Source organism: Callorhinchus milii, unplaced genomic scaffold (genome assembly GCF_018977255.1).
Source record: "Callorhinchus milii isolate IMCB2004 unplaced genomic scaffold, IMCB_Cmil_1.0 Scaffold23, whole genome shotgun sequence".
Taxonomy (NCBI): domain Eukaryota; kingdom Metazoa; phylum Chordata; class Chondrichthyes; order Chimaeriformes; family Callorhinchidae; genus Callorhinchus; species Callorhinchus milii.
The window spans coordinates 1,784,716-1,806,243 of NW_024704764.1; the positions used below are offsets into that span (position 1 = coordinate 1,784,716).

A 21,528-nucleotide genomic window follows, 5' to 3' on the forward strand; every position below is an offset into this window, starting at 1 on the left:
GAGATAGATTGTTGGAATGGAATGCGCTCTCTCTCCCTGGAGGGACACATCCTGCTTACCAAATCCCGGAGAGCATTAGACTCAGGTTGGCAAGAGCCAAAGCGTCGGGGATCTCATAGTGTGCGCTGGAGTCTAATCAGCTAAAAACCGTGTAGCTTGCAATTGATATCGCTGTCTGGCCAGCTTTCACACTGCCTGTCCACCTAGGACCAGCCAAGAGACCACACACCTTCCCCCCCCACCCCCCAGGAAGATAGTCACTAGTCGAGAGCAACACGAGGAGGCGAGTGTAACAGTAAGCCACGAGCAGCTCAAATCCCAGGCCAGGCTCGCTGGGTCTCGCCATCAGCTTATTCCACACACAGTGGCTGAGAGACAAAGACAAAGACAGCTGAGATCCTATCCCTCGGGGGAAGGGGGAGGAGTGGACATAAACCAGGGCTGTAATCAAGCCCCATTGATGGCACGTTGCCAACAAGCCCGGCTGGTCCAGGGCGGTCACTGTGCTGGTTTATTGCCCGTCTATTGCCACTGATCCTGTGCTCCGTTCTTGTTACAGATGACATTGGCGGGCTGCAGCCAGTGAATGCAGTGGGCGCCAGCTTACAGTCGCTGCCCCTGCCTCCTCCTCCCCCGCCCCACACCTCCATCCAGCACAGCCTCAGTTTAAACGGTAAGCCCAGTGCCCGCACCAAGGTCCCGTCTGCCTATTCAGGTGGATGTTAAATTTCCCACGGCACTGTTCGAAAAGAGAGGGGAGTTTCTTTCCCTCGGTGTCCTGGCCAATATTTCACCCCCTCCCTCCGCCCCCCCACCCCCCCCAGCCCCCCGCCATCCAATAAATAAAATTGGTCACTCACTCCATGGCTGTTTATGGGACCTGCTGTGCGAACTGGCTGCTGTGTTTCCCCTGGAAAATCCACAGTCAATTCACTTTACAGTATATTCTGTGAAGAGCTTTGAGACGCCTCAATGACGTGATCAGGCGCTATATCAAATGCAAGGATTATTATTATTGGAGAAATAAAACTGTTCGGGTGTCAGCCTGGCTCAGTCAGTAGCGCTCTCGCCCTCTGAATCAAGTTTGTGGGTCAAGCCCCACATCAGCGCTTTCAACCCTCAGCAATGCATTGTCTGAGGCGTTAACCTTCGGGTGAGACATTAAACCGAGGTGCTGTCTGTGCCCTGTTCAGGTGGACGTTAAAAGATCCTGCAGCCCCTATTCAAAAAGGGAACGGAGTTTTTCTGGGTGTTTCTGGCTTTGCTGATCATCAATACCCCCCCATATCCCGGGGAGGCTACAAGTTCAATATTGTCTGACGCTCGTGCGATGGAATCTACACGTGACAACAGGGCAGGTCCTGTATGTACTGAGGTTTAACCCTCGTGCGTTGATGGTGACGTTGATGTGGCTTCCTTCTCCTTCTCTCTGCAGACACGTTGCTGCAGAACGCTGTGCCCCAGAGCAGAGAGATGGCTGTGCAACCCCAGCACTGCCCCCTGAGCAGGCGAGACCCCAACACCTTCGCAGCCAGCCTGCGAGAGCTCGAGAAGGTGGGAGCCTTGCACACGCGCTCCGTCTCCTCGAACACACACCACAACCGGCCCCCGTTGGCCCCAGATACACAATCACCACACTTTACAGGAACTATATGATGCGCTTTGAGAAGCAAGAATCATAGAGTCATGGAGTTAAGTTACATATCAGCCAAGATATTATAGAATGGCGGAACAGGCTCGAGGGGCTGAATGGCCTACTTCTCTTTCTGTGTTTCGGTCCATCATCCGATGTAGGCGCTATATTAAACAGTGACAATGCAGTGCTCCAGCTCTTTATTGGAGCATCAGCCTAGACTGTAAGCTCACCGTCCTCACAGGAGGTTTGAACCCATAAAAGCAAGGGATTATTTTACTAATCTTCCTTTATACGGCGTTTTCAGCTACCAATTACTCAGTGACAATTACTTTACAGTATATCCTGTGAAGCGCTTTGAGACGTCTCGATGACGTGATAAGGCGCTGTATCAAGTGTGAGGTTGATTATTGTCCCGGCAACAATCATATCGGGGCACTGTGTATACTCCTGTGTAACTCTGTGATGTTCTTGACGATCCTGTTCTCTCTCTCTCTCTCTCTCTCTCGTCTCTCCCCCCGGCAGTGCGGCTGGTATTGGGGGCCCATGAACTGGGACGACGCGGAAATGAAGCTGAAAGGGAAGCCGGACGGTTCATTTCTGGTGCGGGACAGCTCAGACCCTCGCTATATCCTGAGCCTCAGCTTTCGCTCGCAGGGGATCACACACCACACCAGGATGGAGCATTACCGAGGTGAGGCCAGGCCGCCTTTCTGGCTGTTTGTGGCGAGCAATCGCACCCTGTTTTAATGCCGGTTGGGATTGTACGTACAGATTTCTGCCGCAGCAATATCTGAATCTTTCTATCACCTTGTACGAGAAAACGTCTGGCAAGCCCCCTTGTAGCTCTTTTCTGTCACATTTTTGTTGGCTAAAGCGGCAGCTATTATACTGTGCACAGCACGGGCCCACAAACAATGTGGAGGTGATGACCAAATTAATCTGTTGGCCCCACGACACTGGGAGAAGCTCCAATCTCCCATCGCGCCTCAGGATCTTAAAGTCCACCCAAACAGTCCACTCTAACTTCTCAGCCGAAGGCCAGCACCACCGTCAGTGCAGCTTTCCTCCAGTCGTGTCCTCCAGTCGTCTCGACTGTGAGCTCCAAGTCCCTGATGTGGGGCCTTGAATACACAAACTTCTGACCCAGAGACGAGACTGCGAATGACAGACAAATTGTTGAGCTCGAGAGAGAGAGAGAGAGAGAGAGAGAGAGAGAGAGTTTAAGGGAAATCCTTTTTAGTTACTTGAATTAGTTTCTTCCTGAACACAGTTTGAAGCAAGCAGTCAGTCTGCCCGATGTTGATGTTGACGTGTGTTTGTGTGGGAGGAGGCCTTTGAAGCATAGTTGTTCTCTGTTGTAACTGGCCTACAGGCTGTGGGTTGGAAGTTTCCGAGCCTGCGTGGTTAACGCGGTTACTTGTTTTCAAACCTTCTCTCAGTCGCCTTTGTGTCATAGCCTCTTGAGTTTGGCTCCGAAGAGGGAGTTATGCAAGTTGGGTGTGTCCCTCCAGGCAGAGAGGAACGTCCAGAGGGGTGGTGTGCATATTTTGTAAAGTTCAGCCTAGTTTGGATTCTCTTGAGCACGAAGATAGATTTCCATGGGTGCTGACACCTGGCTGGAGGAGTCTAACCTTGGCAATGTTCCCTCCACTCTGACCAGATCCCCTCCCTCACCTCCTTCACAACACCGCTGTTGTTCAGTTCTGTTTTCTAACCTGATTTGTCAACCCCAAGGACTGATGCAAGAATTTGATGTATTTGATCAGATGTATTTGCAGCCAGTAACCGAGGTCTTAAACGTGGACATTAAACTTTAAAGATCTTGCAGTGCAATTCGTAAAGAAAAGGAACTTCCCCTTTAGAAGGAACATCCTGGCCGAGAATGCCACAGATAAAATGAGTCATTCACCTCGTGGTTGTTTGTGGGTCATTGCTGTGCACAAATCGGCTGCCGTGTTCGCCCACAAAATACACAGGCAATTCACTTCACAATATTTTCCATTTACCTGCCCTTTGCCCAAACCCCCGCAGTTTATTCCTTTTTAGGTATTTACCTAATATGGATTTGGTCTCAAACAACACCCCCTGGCGGGGCATTCCACTTCCTTACCCACTCTGTACGTAAAAACATTTCTCCTTATCTCCCCATTTGCTCTTCTGCTAACTGTTTTAAGTTGATGCTCTCCAGGTGTGGACTCACTGACCAGAGGACCGTTTGAAGCTCACTTGTACCTCTTATTATAAGCCTGTATGTTCTCTTTAAGTTTTTCTCTGTAGTTTCTTAAGTAGAGCTGACTGCGCACATAACCTCAAAGACAAGAGGTTTCCACAATTCTATGGTTTCATTAAATTTTAAGAGAAATTGGTCCTCAGGGCTAAGACTAGGTGGAATTTCAAGCCTCAGGTGCCCACGTGATGTTTTATAGAGTTAGACAATCCTTGGGTTTCAATGCGATATTTAGCATCAATGTCTCAAAAGCGCTTCACAGAGAATTGTTGTAAAATGTAGTGACTGGGCATTTTGTAGACGAATGCGGTGGTCAGTCTGTGCTCAGCAACAGCCCTCAAATAGCCAGGAGGTGAATAACCGACTTATCTGTTGGCCAGACCCAGACCAGGATAAAACGGTCTTCTTTTCTTGAATAGTACCACTGTCCCCCTGAAAAGGCCTTAGTTTCAAGCCTCATCTGATTGTCGATACCTCTGACAATGCACTGCCGTGGAAAACCTAGAGCGAAATAAGCAGATTGTCTGGTGTGAAAGGCATCAGGACAGCTCTGTCTGAGTGACCTCACTCGCACAGCTGCCGTTATTTCATTCTCAGTCTTTTTTTTTAGGTGTGTTTTGTTCTTGGGAGTGGGGCCCACGAGCCAATTGTTGGTCTGGGCGGCACAAACAATGCCTTGGCAAGTGCTTCCCGTGCTTTTCCTTTCACATAAAATGTTCCCACTGGATGATGTAAGGGTTTGGAACAGTTCACAGGAGAGAGAGAGAGAGAGTGTGTGGGTGTATGCGTGTGGGGTGGGGGGCGCAGGGGGAGGTCAGCGAGACAAGGAATTGACAGGAAGGGGCTGGGAGCTGAAGGTTCATTACTGTATTTATTTCTCCGATTTTTATCTGGGGGATTGTCGGCCAGGACACCGGGAGAGAGAAACTCCCTTCTCTTCTTGAGACGTGTCATGAGATCTTTAATGTCCACCTGAATAGGCACAGGCGGGACCTCAACAACAACAAACAAATTAGGTGTATAGTGCCTTTCACTTCTCGAGGCTCTGTCCCAAGCCTTGATTTAACATCTTGTGCACAAAAATGGCACCTCCAACAGTGGGTTGATGCCTCAGGTCGGGGATTTTGAGCTCGCAGTCTAGGTTGACGCTCTAGTCCAGTGCTGGGCACACCTCGACTGTGAACTCAAAGTCTCTGACGTGAAGCATGAACCCACGACACACCTGACGCAGAGGCGAGAGTGCTATCAACTGCGCCAGGCTGAGCCAATCGCGATCAGGTGGAACCTGCTGGAAGGGAGATGAATATTTTGTGCGTTTTAGTTTAAATGATTAAATCTCGAAAGAAAGTGATTTTTAAAAAAAGAAACCTAAATGTGGCCACGTGCTGAATGCAGGCGCTGATTAAATTTACTCAGGTTTCTGCGGGCCTCAGGCCTGAATGAGATCATTGTCAGGAAAGATAAACCACAAAGTGACGACAGAACTAAATCTAAAAGAAATCAGTCAGTCGGTAGCACCTCATTCCTGGCTGTCAGAAGGTTGTGGATTTGCGCCCTATACTAGGATGGGAGCTAACAGACCTGACCTTACAATGTTCTATCGAGGGGATGCTACACTGTTGGAGGTGATGACATTGGCACATTAACCTAAGGTTCCATCTGCCTTTTCTGCTGCTTATTAAATAAAAGCCACGGCATTTGTTTCGAAGAGCAGGTCAATTCTCTCGGTGTCCTGGACAGTATTGGTCTCTCACCCAACCTGGCTCAGGTGCTAATGCTCTCAGAGTTGTAGGGTCCAGCCTTTGTCAGGACTTCAAACCTACATGGTCAAGGCTGACACTCCAGTGCAGTGCTGTGGGAATAGCGCTGCATTGTCAGAGGTGCTGTTGTTTGGATGAGAAATAGCGCGTTGAGACATCATCTTGGCATGAGAGGCACTATACAAATGCAATTTGTTGTTGTTGTTGAGCCGAGGTCCTGTCTGTGCCTGTTCAGATGGATTTTAAGATCCCATGGCACTATTTAAAAGAAGCGAGTTTCTCCCTGTGTTCTGGCCAACAGTCCCCAGATAAAAGTGATCATTCTATTCATGGCTGTTTGCGAGACATTGCTGGGTGAATGTTGGCTGCTGTGAAGGGAGTGGCAGGAGTGGAAGGAGCAAAGCTGGGAAGCAACTACTTATTCCCGGAACTTGGAGAGGAAAGGGCGGTTGGAGATGGGATGGTAGTCTGGGAGCAGGAATGGGTCCAGGGAGGGATTTTTAAGGATAGGATTGATGACGGCCGTTTTTAAAGGGGTGGGAATGGTGCCAGTGGACAGGGAGAGGTTTATGATGTCTGTGAGTAGAGGGGCAAGGAGGTGGAGCTGGGAGGGGGAAACAGATTTGAAGGTGTAGAGGGAGGGGTGGACAGGGGCCGGGATGGGAGGGGGAGTTGGGGAGGGGGTAGTGGTCAGAAGGGCAGAGGCAGCTGAGCGGATCCCCTTGACTAGATTTGAGGAAGTCCAGCCTCGCCTCACAGTTGGCATTGGAGGTGAGGATGGGCGAGTCGTGAGAGGGTGGGCAGAGGAGCCGGTTGGTGATGGAGAAGAGGAGCCTGGGGTTGTCCTTGGCCTCCAAGTTTGTCTTGGAGTAGAACGACGATTTAGCAGAGGCGAGGCCGGAGCGGTAGGATTTGATAACCTCAACTCTAATTATCAGCCCTTGCCCAGTATCCCTTAATCCACTGACCTAATAAATATCTATCCACCTCAGGCTTGAAAATGTGAATGGATCCAACATCTACATCACTCAAACCCGGGCCATATGCCTGACTTCTTGCCCTCGCGCCCGCATGGAGTCATTTTCCTCCATCTGCCTCTCCCCAGTCTGACTCCTTCAGGTCATGTAAATAGCCAGGTAATCACCAGGTAAATAGCCAGGTAATCACCAGGTAAATAGCCTGGAAAGCAGCTGAGGTGGCTCGGATAGAGCAGAGCCAGACCGCTGAGTGTGACTCTGAGGCTGAGGAAAGCCTTTCATTGTCAGCGCTGACGTCCCAGCAGCAAAGGGGAAACGCTGCCCTAAATCCCTCTGAGAGCAGAATTATTTATATAGGTTTTTTTTTAAAAAAATACACTAAATAAATGATTGTGCTCCGAGGGATTTTATATGTTTTTTTCTCTTTGTTGATGGGTAATTGGCTGAGCCAGTGATGTGGTCCTGTGGAGGCCAGAGATGCTTTTAAGTCAGGTATCCTGTCAGCAGCCTGCGGTCAGCACTCGTCAGCCCAGCTTCTGCAAAGGCAGGTCGCACAGGTTAGCAGTGAGTTGTGAGAGCTGCTGATTCTGTGCCCGTTCCTGTCACGCAGCCTACCTGCGCACCTGTGCTTTGCCTCCCAAGCTTCACCGTAGGTTGCGTGACCGAGTCGGGTTACAACAGGAATATCCCAGGTCCAATTTTAACCCCCAAAACCCGCCCCCACCCCCCCCGCGCTCCCCAGGTTCTGTGCTGACTTAGTTGATTTCCACTCCTGTGTCAGCTTGGCTCAGTCATTCGCGCTCTCACCTCTGGGTCGGAAGGTCTGAGCCCCACAATCGGGCACTTTGAGCTCAGAGCCTGGGCTGATGCTCCAGCACAGTGCAGGGGAGGCACGACATTATTGGTGACATCGTTAAAATTGCGTTCACGTGAAAGATCCCATGACACTGTTGGAAAAAAGGAAGGAGTTCTCCCAGGTCTCTGGCCGACAATCAGTCAGTAACTTTGGTAACTCATGTCCTGGCTGTGCATGGTGCATTCATGTGAGCAAACTAATCCATGAAATACTCAGTCACTGCAGTTAAAGCAATACCCTGTGAAGTGTTTTGAAACCACTCGATGGTAATAGCCATGGATAGGATCGACCTTGCCAAGGGGAAGGCTGATAAACACCTAAGGGTCGTGAGTCATTGCTAACTAGTCAAACAGTACACTGCGCTATATTGTCAATTCAGATCCCAACAAATCAAGCCTTAGGGCGTACAGTTCTGGTCACTGTGACATACACCCTCAGGTCCTGGAGGGTTGCAGCGCAGAGGAGAGCAACAAAGATGATCCCCATTGTTAAAGTGACCGCTATAAGCCACCGGTACCCGGGTTAGGGTCAGGGCTCTGATGTTTTGAAGATAAATGTCTCACAGAGAGGAGGTTTATACATTTTGAAATGAGATTGAGAAAGTCAACCCAGAACAATACTTTCAGATAACAATAGTAATAATAATAATCCTTGCATGTAATGTAGCTCCTTATCACATCGTTCACACGTCTCGAATACACCAATCATTAAATAAATAGATAAATAAATGTAATTAAATAAATCGGACACACCAAGGCAGCAGAACAAGGGGACACAGGTTTCGAGTTACAACAGGATATTTCAGACACCAGGAAGTATTTCTTTACCCAGAGGTTAATTAACAAATAGAATAGGATAATCGGAAAGGATGGTTAAAGCCCTGAAGCTGGGATTCATTTAAGAAATGACTGAGTGCATTGGCAGCAGTGCGGTAGGGAGCTGATTCTGGAAGGATGAGAGACAAATGGACCGAAAGGCCTTCTTCCCCTGAACCCTCCCTGGTAATCCTTCTTAACTTGTTGACTATATAAAGAAATACTTCCTGGTGTTCTAAACCCACCCCTGAACCCGTGCCCTCTTGTCCCGTGACCTTGGCGTGTGTGCCCCTACCAACCTGCCCGCTCCCCCCACTCAGCAGGCTCCGGGCTGCTTCGCGTCCCCTGCTTTGCCTGCTCCACGATTGGCGGGCGGGTCGGTGGGCAGGCCTTCGGCATCTCTGACCCCATTCCACAGTCCCTCCGCCTTGCCCGCTTCCTCGCCTCCTTCAAGACCCTTCTCTTCGAGCACACCTTCGGTCACACTCCTACCCCTAACCTCCCTGCCCTCCACCCTTTCTGATCCCAACCACCAGCTCGGATGCGGATTCCTGACTGTCCAGGGCCTTGGAATGTCCTCCTGACGTGAAAGGCGCTATACAAATGTAATTTGTTGTTGTTAGAGCATTTCTCCATCAGATAACTCGTTGCTGTTTCCGCCGGTGTTGACTGTGTGTCTCTTATTGACAGGTACCTTCAGTTTGTGGTGCCACCCAAAGTTTGAGGATCGCTGTCAGTCTGTGGTGGAGTTCATCGAGCGAGCCATCATTCATTCTAAAAATGGGAAGTTCCTGTATTTTCTGCGCTCTCGAGTTCCTGGTACGTCACTGCCCACCATCTTCCTCCTTTCCCTTCGTGTTTTTGCAGATGTTTTGTGTCTCTCTGTCTGAGGGCTGTGTGTCTGACCAGATCTCATGCAAGAGCAGCCGTTCAGCCAGGCTTTACCAGAAGGCACGGGCCTGACTGATGTTGTCTCTTCTTTTCCCACTCTTCCCCCCGCTCCAACCCACGTGCAACCCACATAGTGGACATTTGGCAACTTGTGACTATGATAAAAAAAATAGTCCTCGAGACGTCTCAAAGCGCTTCACAGAATGTACTGTAAAGTGGTGCAACCGTACGTGTTCTGTGGGCAAACACGGCAGCCAATATGGAATGTTCCAAGGGGTGAGTGAGTGATTTTTCCTGGGGATTGAAGGTCAGGAGAAATTGACAGCCGCATGGTTGGTTGGTGATTCTGGAAGGATGAGAGACAAATGAGCCGAAGGGCCTTCTTCACCTGAACCCACCCTGGTAATCCTAAGCCGCATTCTAGGTGCAGTTGGATGTAACTCCTGGCGATCCACACTAAAACCTCTTTGGGCCCTGCTCTCCACGATCTGTCATTCTGCGAGTCGGGCCGAGAGACAAGCTGTTGTGGGCTATTCTGACTCCCTTGACAGAAGCCAAAAGATTGATGGACAACATGCTCTCTCTCTCTCTCTCTCTCTCTCTCTCTCTCTCTCTCTCAGGCGATTGGGGGAGAGGATCTGAAGATATAAATTAAGAAGCAGTTTAACAAGTGAAATAGGGATTGTGTTTGTTTACACAGGAACTCACTGTTATTTCCCTCATTTTCGGGTCTCCGAAAAATGACTCGTTCAGACCAGAAATGGCTCTCTCTGGGTTCGGTCTCGCTCTCTCTCTCTCTCTCTCTCTCTCTCTCTCTCTCTCTCTCAGCGGGCTTCATCTCTTTTCTCTCCCACCAGTCTCTGTCTCTCTCTTTCTCTGGATCTCAGGCCGCTGCTGGGATGGAAACTGATTTTCTCTCAATTCCATTCACCCGCTCAGGCACTGAGCCCATTCTGTGAAATTGCTGAGTTAACCACATTGACTTCAGGGTGCTCTGGTTTTGTGAAGCTCTTGGAGGCATTCATTAATGTGAAAGGCACTACAGCGATGTTCAATTGTTGAATTACAGCAGGCGCCTCGCTCCATCTCTCTTTCCCCCAACCCCTGTTAAAACGTCCTGCCAGATGAATGGAAGGACATTTGTTGTGAGCGGCTCAGGGTGTAGATTAGAGTGAGCTGCACTTTGTGTGTTTAATGCTTTCTGCCTTGTGATTCGGATGCCTGTTAAAAGCTTCCATCCATGCTGCCTTTCAAAGAAATACAGGCAGTTCCCTCCAGGTTATTGTTATTTCTCGTGATTGTCTCTCCGCAAACAATTCCCCAGATACAAAAAATCAGTCTCTCACTTCGTGGCGGTTTGTACGACATTGCTGTGCACAAATTGGCCGCCGCGATCGCCCACAAGATACACAGTCACTACGTTTTACAGTGAATCCTGTAAAGCATTTCCTTCCTCTTTTCTTTCTCTCTTCCCCCCCCGCTCAGCTCTATACCCGTGTGTGTGTGTGTGTGTGTGTCCGGAGGGTGGGGAGCAGCTTGAATTCCGAGCAGTGATCTCGTTTTCCAGCAGCTCTTTTAAGATTGGGGTCGGCTTTTCCAACTTTCAAACTCCTGACCTACATCTGTCACGAACTATCTGTACACGGCGGGTGAGCTCCGGAATCCCTCGGGGGACGGAGGGAGGGTACTTAAAGGAGAAACAGGAATGAGCTTAAAACACTAAGAGGGCAAATGTTCCGTGCCCCCCCACCCCACCCCACCACCCCCGCATTTTGTCACAATCCGCCATTAACTGTTCATTTGTAACCGGGAGTTACTGCGAACGCAGCTTGTGAATATCACAAATTGTTCTCCCCGCTCCCTCCCTCGAAACAGCTCAAATCCCCCCCCCCCCTCCGCCTTCCTCTCCGCCGCCCCAAACAGCGGAGAGACACAGTGATGGCGCTCTCTGTGTGTCCTGCACCCACCCACTCACCCCCGCTGTCTCCTCCCATTGCTAACCTCCGCTGTCTGTTGACCTGCCAAGTGGCCAGTGGGCTGAGGCTGATCTCAGACTGACTGATCCTCATCTCTGGAATATGCAACCGTCCGGCTGTTGCCAGGAAACTAGAATATTGCAGCATGTGCTCACTTTTCCATCCCAGCAGCATGCTTCCCGTTGCCATGACACCCTCTGATTTTTTTTTTCCTTCAGGAGAATATTTAAGCAGCCTGGATGCCTGGTGCTTCCCGAGCCTGTGCAGGCGGTGCCCAGAGGCAGCGTTGAGCAGCACTGCTCACGTTCTGCATGAACAAACCCAGCAATGCACATACACGCAGCGGTGTCCCACAGCTCTCTGTCTTATCATCTTAAATTTCCTCTTCATGTTTTAGTTACTGGTACTTTCCTGTCTGTTTGAAGTGTCCCTCCCTCCCTCTCTCGCTTTCCTTCCTTTCCCTCCCTCCGCACCTCTCTCATTCCCTCGCTCTCCCTTATGCAGACCATCACTGTCTTTTGTTCCTCAAAGCATATGGATATCTATGTTCCTAATATCATAGTTAATTATGTTGCTACTAAGTGTTGGATGTAACGCCCTTTTATCTCTCCCACCACCCACCACCCATTGCTCGCTCTGCCACTGGAACATCCCTCCCCAACAGCAGCGCCCATGTGTCCTGATGCCGTTCTCCCTAGGAGGTGTTGCCCAGGGACTTGTTTTGTGCTGATTTCCTGACATGTGGTTCCCTCTCCCCAGGCCTGCCGCCCACTCCTGTCCAGCTCCTCTACCCGGTCTCCCGCTTCAGCAACGTCAAGTCCCTGCAGCACCTCTGCCGCTTCCGCATTCGGCAGCTCGTCCGGATAGACCACATCCCGGAGCTCCCGCTCCCCAAGTAAGTCACCGGATTCGGACACCCTCTCAGAGCAGTATGGAATGCTCCATAGGGTTTTCCGATCAGGTATCGGGAACGGTTAATCACATCACGGCGAGACGTGAGATGTGATGTCAAATAAAACATCCCACCCAGCTCCCGTTAACCATATCAGCCAAAGCCCTAACAGGTAAGGTGGTCCCAGCTGGATCAGCAGTTGGAAGCTTGTCAGACAGTGTGGCAGAATATCAAGCTTTGAGGTTTTAGCTGGTGGTTCTCCAGCAATTACCCTAACACACGCTCTGGGGTCCCCAAGGGTTGTCTCTTGCCAACTCTCCGGCCCACGCCATTCAAGACACACGGCAATTTCCTTCTGTAGGTGGTTTCCATGTGTGGAACTCTGTCTGGTGTGGGGACTCTTGGAGAGGGTGATGGGTTTCCATGTGTGTCAGATGCCCCGTGATTGTGTTTGCTTTAACCGTGTCATGTTGATCTTGTCTCGGCCGCAGGCCCCTCATATCATACCTGCGGAAGTTTTATTACTATGATCCCGAGGAGGAGATGTACCTCTCGCTGAAGGAAGCCCGCCTGAGCATGGCCCAGGAACAGGATGCCGATTCCCAGACGTAGCATCCATTTAGCACACTGCACTGAGGTGAGCACCTGCCGTCTCAAAGCACTTCTGCTCTTTGTTATTCACACTTATAGAATCTGAACTTAGTGGATCCTGTAGTGTAATGAATGGTGAGAGCACTTACTTCTCAAGCGAGAGGACCTGGGTTCGATTCCCGGGCAGGGCGAAACCTTAAGGCAAGTTTCTTTACTCCACAGCCTCTGTTTACCTAGCACTAAGTAGGAACCCAGCGGTTAGTTGATTGGCAGATCAATTTCTGAGGTTCAAACACATTAAGCCCCTTAAATTCGGTCTTAGTTTCAAAACTACTACTTTTTACGAATTGAGGAAATCCAGCTTTCCAAATTAGAATGAAATCCAATTTTTTTTTCTCACAATTTGCACAACAAGATGCTCCTGTATACTCCATGTTGGGTGTCAAGTAGAACAACAGCATTCATATAGCGCCCTTTAAGGGCATTGATTGGTAAGAGGCACATTTGCTCTATTGATGGGATGGAACTTATGAGAGGGGGAAGATCACAGGTACTGTGGCATATCAGTTGACTTGTCACTTAATCATGTTGGAATGGTGTGAGGTTCATTGTTTCTCATGGTCTCTGTCTCACTCTGCTGTTAACTGTTCCGTGGCAGGTTTGGACATCTCTGAAGGTCAGGTATCTGGCGGGAGTGCAGGATGGGTGTGGCCGAGGGGGAGGGCGGCGATTTCCTGAAACTCTACGTGCGCCCGAAGCTTCTTTAGCCGCCGTCACTCTCCGACTACCGGGACTGCCCGCAGGAAAAGGCAGTCTCCCTCAGGAGCAACTGGGCGCGAATTTAGTACTGCTGAACAGGACATTGGAAGTGAAGGAATTGCTCCCTATTGAAGAATGCGAGGAACTGGCTGCTTCCTACAGGAGGTTTGTGATGGGTCCTGAGGACTTCCCAGGTGGTGACTGAGGTGTGAACTGGACCTAAACCCCTGGAGGTTAATATTGCACAACTTTATTTTTTTAATTTATGGATTAAACTACTGGTTTATATTCATCAGTCGCTTGATGTGTAACGCGCAGACAGACGTCACTGACTCAGACTTGTCGATTTTGAAGCTTTCCGTGCGTCCGGTGTCCGTCGCTAAGCTTGATGCCAGCTCTAGGGCACAGGTGGCGAGCAATCTGGGGTTAAAAGTTTCTGACCTCTGCCCGTGAAGATGCACAGGCACTTCTGTGTCGAGGTGGTGGGACTCTGACCAATGTCCCAACGCTCTCCGCCTGCCAGCTGGCTGCCCCACAAACGGCACATAACTCACAGGAATTGTTCACCCCAGCTCTGGGTGAAGATATGTAACGCCCCAGCACACTCCTTCCCCTCCCCTCTGCTCGCAGAGGTCAGTGCTTTACTGACTGATTCACATTGCCATTCTTCCTCCTCCACACGTAGGATTAATGAGCGCTGGTCGATGCTGTTTCTGCTGCTTGTTTCCCACATAAGCCTCGGTTTGTTTTTTAATCCTATTCTGCGGATTTTTTCTTAATTTGCTCCCCTGCTGAAGATCTTTCCTCCCTCTGCTGGGCACAGGGGGCCTTCCATGCTTTACCCATCCTCATCCCTGAGACTAGGCAGTGCCTGGCAGGGGGGACAGCACAGCCGAGCCTGATCCTGTCCTCCCCACACTGGCCCTTCCAATCAGGGGTGTCTGGAAAGCGAGGCTGGTTTTCTCCTTCCCAAACCCAAAGTTAGTCCCCGCTTACTGCTCTAGTTGAGATCAGGTGACTCAGCGTAGGGCGGGAATCAAACCTGTGCCCAACTGGGTGTATGCTCCAGGGAGTGGCATCTTTACCCACTCGGCTACCAGGGGAGATGAATTTATTTCTATATTCACTCTGATCTGGTTATAAATTCGACATCACCCTCTTGCATCCGTCCCTCACTCTCAGCTCTGCTAATGGGTGTAAACACTGCCACGTGTCTTGACAATCACCATTTGTTGCAGAATTCTGGAAATGTTCAATATGCCCACATGTTCTTTCCGTATCATAGGATCAGAAAGAGAGCATTCATCCCGTCAACCTTTCCCACTAATTTATTAGCTCATGGCAGATCTTTTAATCCCATTTCCCTGCCTTTCCTCCATACCCGCTGTACCCATCTCCATTTTAAATTTTTTTTATCAGCTGTGGTCCACTAAGGCAGTGAGTTCCACACAGCCCTCTGATCTCATGCGTCGCTGTTTTAGGTTTGATTTTAAGTTGACCCTTTACTGAGCTCTGTGTCAACACGAACGTCTCTCGACCCAAGAATACTCCTTCCAGAAGATTCAGAAGTGTTGCAGATACCCCCCACCCCACCCCCCACACATACACACAGACAGTGTGGAAGGTCCCCTCAGTGCTGGGCTGGACTGGACTCACCCCATGGGCAGACCCTGGCCCCTTGGCTTTCGGCATTGGCACATCACTCATGGGAAATGTTTATTGAATTTCTTTTTAAGTTGGGGGCCATTCAATCTGCTGGGCTTGTGGGCACGGGCACTTTATACGTTATCCCCGGCACCAGCCCAGGCTTGTAATCGATACATCACTTGTGTTTTGTGTGGTTGGCGGAGCCTCCTACAAACTCCGGATACCCAGGCCACATTGAGAAAACATTGATCCTGCTCATGGGTGGTGGGTGTGGGGGGGAGGGGGAGAAGGAGAGGGGGATGGAGCCCAGAAATCAAAAAAGTATTCACAAGTAGACCTGGATTGTACATGGGCCGAGGAATCATCGTCAACTCTATCCCCAAATTCAAAAGAATATTAGGCCAAAATATTAATAAACAGTACCCCAGACAACAGACCTTCGTCCTCGTGCCCGACTGTCTGGAAACTTATGCTCCCCCTCAGGGAGGCAGAGGTCAGGGCCTGTTTGAAGAGTATATCTGCTTCCTCACCTGGTCCTGATGGAATCACCGTTGGGGCTATTAAAGCCATGCAATCCCGTTACCTGAGTAAAGTTTTCAACTTATAGTTAACTTTCTCTTACCTTTCCTTGCCCTTCAGGGACAGAAAAACAACTCTAATCCCCAAGGTTTTATCCCCCACCGAACCTGGATAATTCTGACGCATCACCATTTCTTCTAAATTAACACGATTATTCCATAGAATATTAGCTAAACGATGCTCTCAGAGCATTTAATTTAATCCTGCTCAGAGGGCATTTTGCTCAGGTGACGGAACGGCAGAAAACACCACTACCCTAGATGCCATCATCAGGTTTAGTACCTCCAATCTATAGTCTCTTCATATTGCCTCGCTGGATGCATTTGACTCTGTGGACCATGGCTTGATTTTTTGTATCCCAAACATCCAGTGCGATTACATAAGATCCACTCATGTTAATTGCTTTACAACCATTAAAAAGGTAGACCATACACCGCCTCGAGACAATGGATCTGCAAACTCGTAGAGCGGTCCATAGATGGCTGAGGCTACCGGGGCTCACAAGAGGCTTCTAATCTTTGATTGTGATTTGTTATTGAATGTTAGTAAAGTTTGAAGAAACTGTAGTCTGTGGCGTGCACTCAGCCACTCACCCCCGAGACACTGGATGTCGCTGTGACGTCCTGACTGCTGATCTGTAACAATAACGGGTGTTTCTTGGACATGCTTCACAGGATCTTGTGTGGACGTTTTGTCTGTTAATGAATTTTATTTGCCTCGAATGAATAGCCATTCCTACTACTGAGCTGCTGTGTGGTGATACTGTATTGGGGAGTGGGGGGGTGGTGGGGAAGCACAGGAAGAGAGGGTGAGGGTTCTTACCCAGGGGCTGTGCTCACAAAACGACAGAAATTGCACCGTGGCTCAGTGTACAGATCATTTTGTCTTAAAATTGAAGATGGTGCAGGATTGTGACCTACAAAAATAACAGTCGCTACACTTTAAAAGCAAATCCTCTGAACTGTCGATGGCATAATAAATAACTATCACTATTCTGAAATTCAGTCTTGATTTGGAAACAGCTCTTTTAAGAACTGGGGAAAAAAGTACTGGTGTCCAAATTAAGATAGTTTTAAGAATTTTCCTCAATTTTGCATGGCTTGACACAAAATGGTCCGGCACACGAGTGGAATTTCTGACCTAAAGTGCTTCTGCAGATAATCGCTAAAATTCCAAAGCCCGAGCCTGGATTTTCTAGCTTCTGAGATGAGAATGGCTTCAGATTTAAATTCCATCTTTCCATTCCTCATCTCTGGCTTCCTGGGGCCATACGTTCCACATTTGTATCCCCCCCCCCCACCCCTGTGAGAAACAAGTCTCCCTCGTCTTGGTTCTGACCTATTTTGCCCTGATTTTAAGGTCACAACCTCTTGTCACTGACCCTCTGGGGAAAATGCAGTACGTCGCTTGCTGCTTATTTGTTTCTTAAGATAAAGCAGTCTCCTGATCTTTCCCACATTTTCCCTCTATTCCCCCCCCCCCCCCCACCACCATGTTCTGCATTCCAATTAATGGACTTGAACCAGGGCTTACATCTGTTCGTTTGTACAAAAAGAATAAATCTCCAAATGACAGCATGATGTCTCATCTTAGGTAACAAGTTCAATTAACTCCATAGAAGCCTAGAAATTTACAACACAAAAGGTGAGAAGCCCATCATATTGTGCTGACTCTTTGAAAAAGCATTACATTCCCATTCACGTAAATTATTTATTTTTAGATGTCTATTGAGTTCCCTCTTGGAAGCTGCTATGGATTGTGCCTCGATCATTGCACCCAGCAGGGCATTCCACACCCTCACAACTCCGTGTAAAAACGCATTTTCCGAGTCTCCTTTTGTTAACGATCTTAAATTGATTGTCTCCAATCACTGACCAATCGCTCCAATCACTGGAAATATTATTAATGCCTTGTTTTGCTGTAAGCTGTAAAAGCAGATTTCTGCTATTGGATTCCTGTGGATTTTATATAATTGCTCTATCTATATTACGTTTCAGTTTTAATCGTCACTTATTGGGTGTGGTCCCCACTTTAGGCATTAATATTTTGCAGAGGTGCTGACGTGTGAGTACAACCCTGACTGGGTGAGACAAAAGACTCTCTTATACCATTAAGAAAAACCTTTGATGTTTAAATCTGGATATATTTTGTGATCAATGCAGAATCAATGCAGACTGTACTGTACATTGTACTGTAATCCTCTTATTTTGTATATATTCTGTTAATAAGCATGTGTTTCTCTCTCAGTCTGTACAGGACAGTGGAACAGCCAATGCTGATGTCTGGGTGTAAATGTTTCCGCCCACGTTTTGTAAATGTTGAGGAGCCGGTTAACTATGAATATGTATTGTGGATTTGTATTGAATTTTTATTCTTGAAATAACTGGCAAAACAGAATTGTACAGATTGGAGTCTAAAAGGACTTCAGTTACAGACAACAGGATTCAGAGTTGTATCCAATCTGTGTTGGGTTCGTTTTTTCAAATGGCTGAGTCGGTATTCTCACCTGTGGGTCGGAAGATTGTGGGTTCAAGTCTTGTGTTGGGGCATGAACCTGGAGTCTAGGCTGATGCTCCAAGAAAGCATTGGAGGAGCACTGCGTTGTTGGTCCTTTGGATGAGTTAAATCATTTCTGTCTGACTGTTGAGGTGGACGTTAAAGATTCCATGAGTCTGTTCAAAAAGAGAAGAGTTTCTTCTGGTCACCAAACCTCCAGATAAATTGTTCATTCACCTCATGGCTGCTTCTGGGACAGTGCTGTGATTCCAGTTTTACTGAATGATTCTGTTTTCCTCTTCTCCCCACAGTGTGCCTCAGGGTCAAGGACTCATCTTCTGTGGTCTCCCTTGAGCTGCTGTGTTTTGATTTCCTGGGGTGCGAGCTCCAACTCCAGGGCGGTGGCTAAACATTTTCAAGTGACGAATTTTGTGTCAGACTAACCCCGTGCTCTCTTGTGATTTAGTCAACATATTATTCCCACCTCCCAACACCCTCAGTGATCCCAACTGCATTTGTAAAGTGCTTCATTTCGTTATCCTACATGAAAGTCGCTCCATAAATTGTTGTTGCTGTTGTGTAGCTCTCCCTAGTGGCCCAGTTAAAGGCACCTCATGTAGCATTGGGCCATGTATGTAGTCTGTGAGGTTGTAAACGTAATCCCGGGAGTGTTAGCTAATCTCATTTGGGGTGTTCAATAGATTTATAATTGTTTTACTTTCCTCGCCCCCGGACATGTGGCTTTAATTTACCGGGGTAATTTATCAAATGTCTAGAAATTATTAAAACCAGCGCTGCCAGAGAATGTACTCCAGGACAGATCAACTGTGTCTCGCGAGCAGCAGGCAACCACATGCTCACATTAGACTTTCTAATCCGCATTCTTCTGAGGTTTCATTGCAATTAGTCAGCGATGTAAATGGAGGCAAAGCAATACTTTTATGATAAAGAGAAGCAACACTGAGACGATTACTAGCTTTTCCAGATGAAAGCGCTGGACAATTTTCAGCTTTACGTAGACGTTAAGAAGCCGGCTTTAATGCAGACAAAGTGATAAGCCTCGAGGTGAAATGTCTGAGCACAAACCAAAGTGAAGGTTTGATTCTAATAGCAAAGATCGAGAAAGTTGTCAATTCACAGGAAAAAACACATCAAGAAGTTTAATTACGCCGTGAGCAGTACTGATGCATTAACAGTTCTTTCTGTTGCAAATGAGCCATGAGACCACAGAAAATGCTTCCCTCCCCTAAACCCAGATGCTCTCCAATGATGAAAATGGCATTTTTATGAATATAATGTACTTTGTCTTCAAATATCAATCCCAGGCGGCTCCCTCTGTCAGTCCAATTAACAAACACTGATGCTGATTTTTCTCTCCCTACCCGTCCTTAATATATTAGAGATGATCTGCCTCTTCCTGGCTGAAACTGGAGGGAATGAGCTCCCTGGTGACTGATCAGACAGACCCAGCAGGAGCATAGCCACAGCTGTGAACATCATTTGGTTGTAGACTGAAGGGAAGGGGGGAACATATCAAAGTGTGTCATCAGCTGAACCAAACTGACCTTAAAAATAATGAGAGTCTTATATTTCCTCTCAACTTTCCTTCTAGTGGTATTGATTTAGGTACTGGTCTGCAGGTGCCAGACACAACCAACACCTCACCAAGCCGTGTTTAGGTCTATTTGCATCCACTTCTCTCTCTCTCTCACACACACACATACATGGAAATCACCTACTGTGATATTCTCCAAAGACAACATGCCTGAAAGGGTTTTAATATCCAGCAAAACTCCCTACCCTGCAGAACTCAGAAACGCTGCATTATCAGAAGAGACTTCAATCGGAGGGCCCTCGTGCTTGTTTAGATGGATATTGAAGACGCTATGACACTCTTAGAAAAGAGAAGGTGGATTCTCCCGGAGTCCTGACCAACAATCTCCCAGATAAATTGATCATTATTGTTATTTACCATCATTTGGAGTGCTGCAGCTCAGTGGTGAGAGCACTCGCCTTGCAAGCGAGAGACCTGGGTTCGATTCCCGGCCGGGCGAAACCTTGGGCAAGTTTCCTCACTCCACACGCCTGATAATAATATCCCAAGAAAAAAAAATAATAAAAATTGGTCACTCAATCCACCACTGTTTGTGGGACACTGCTGTGCGCAATTGGCTGCTGCGTTTTGCCCACAAATATACGGTCAATTCGCTTTAGAGAATATTCTGTGAGGAGCTTTGAGCAGTCGAGAAGACGTGAAAAGCGCTATATCGAATGCAAGGATTATTATTATATTTCCAGGTAAGTGTTGTTACCATAAGCCTCACTTTAACAACAGTTGGTGAGACTTTTCCTGGCATAAATGGATGCCGTGTTTATCTCCAAAAAAAACAATTGCTGCACTTGACAGAAATTACTCGTGAAGCACTTTGAGAAGCTTCGGCACAAGTAAACCAAAATACAAATCCTTCTTTAGAAACCGGCAAGTGCAGGGCTGAGAAAAAACGTTTATCTGGTTCATCCTCACGAGCAGCAATTGAACACAACATCTCTCTTCACAATCGATCAACTTCTTCACTGAACAGTTAGTTGTCTTCTTCCCTCACTTCAATTTGTCGACTGCTAATTAGCCAAACGCAGGAATCTCTCACAGCAACAGCAAAAATTTTAGGGATGAGATTTCGTGCTTAGGAAGCAGAACTAAAGTTCTGCCCATCTGTGTCAGCCGGGCTCGGTCGGAAGCACTCTCCCCTCTTACGTCGGGGTGTGGGTTCAAGCCCTCCAGCAGGACTTTGAAACCTCAGTCCACGTTTGTTCCTCAAATACATTGTTAAGGGTGCCCCTGTATCGTTGGAGGCAACGTCCTTTGGATGAGACGTTAAACTGAGGTTGTGTCTGCCTGTTCAGGGGGATTTTGAAGATGCCGTGGCGCTATTCAAAAAGAGAAGCGAGTTTCACCCGGTGTCCTGGCTGTCAAGCTCCTTGCGACGCCCTCCTGATGTGAATGGCATTATATGAACGTAAATCTGTATTGTTAAAAATTGATCGTTCACTTCCACTTTGTGGGACACCTCTGTGCAAATTGGCTGCTGGATTCAGGTACAAAATATTCACTATTTACAGTAAAAAAAAAACCTATGAAAGCTCTTTCAGACATACTCCTGATATTAAATGCGCTACATTAAATGCAACAATTATTATTATTATTTATTATTACATTTACTATTTATTTATTATTACCATTTATTATTAAAATAGGTTACATTTTAATATCCAAATGTCTATTTCGCTCCAAAGTAGGGATTGGCTAAATGTCTAATGGCGTGTGATGTTTCACAGAAACCTTGCAGGTTTGAGTGCCATATTTTCGAGCACACTCGCACATTTATTGATGTGTTATTGTAAAGTAAAATGCCATTGGGGATGGGG

The 21,528-nt window shown here is 47.9% G+C and overlaps 1 protein-coding gene across 1 annotated transcript in view; it reads left to right on the plus strand.

The window, feature by feature from the left end:
* Positions 1-18,066, plus strand: part of socs7 (suppressor of cytokine signaling 7) — a 37,880-nt gene extending 19,814 nt beyond the window's left edge. Inside the window, exons 5-11 of the mRNA XM_042343434.1 lie at positions 560-673; positions 1,436-1,554; positions 2,159-2,327; positions 8,962-9,090; positions 11,898-12,033; positions 12,522-12,667; positions 13,280-18,066. Coding sequence (XP_042199368.1) covers positions 560-673; positions 1,436-1,554; positions 2,159-2,327; positions 8,962-9,090; positions 11,898-12,033; positions 12,522-12,642 — 788 coding nt within the window. The 3' untranslated portion in view covers positions 12,643-12,667; positions 13,280-18,066. The remainder of the gene's footprint in view (positions 1-559; positions 674-1,435; positions 1,555-2,158; positions 2,328-8,961; positions 9,091-11,897; positions 12,034-12,521; positions 12,668-13,279) is intronic.
* The last annotated feature ends 3,462 nt before the right edge of the window (positions 18,067-21,528 follow it).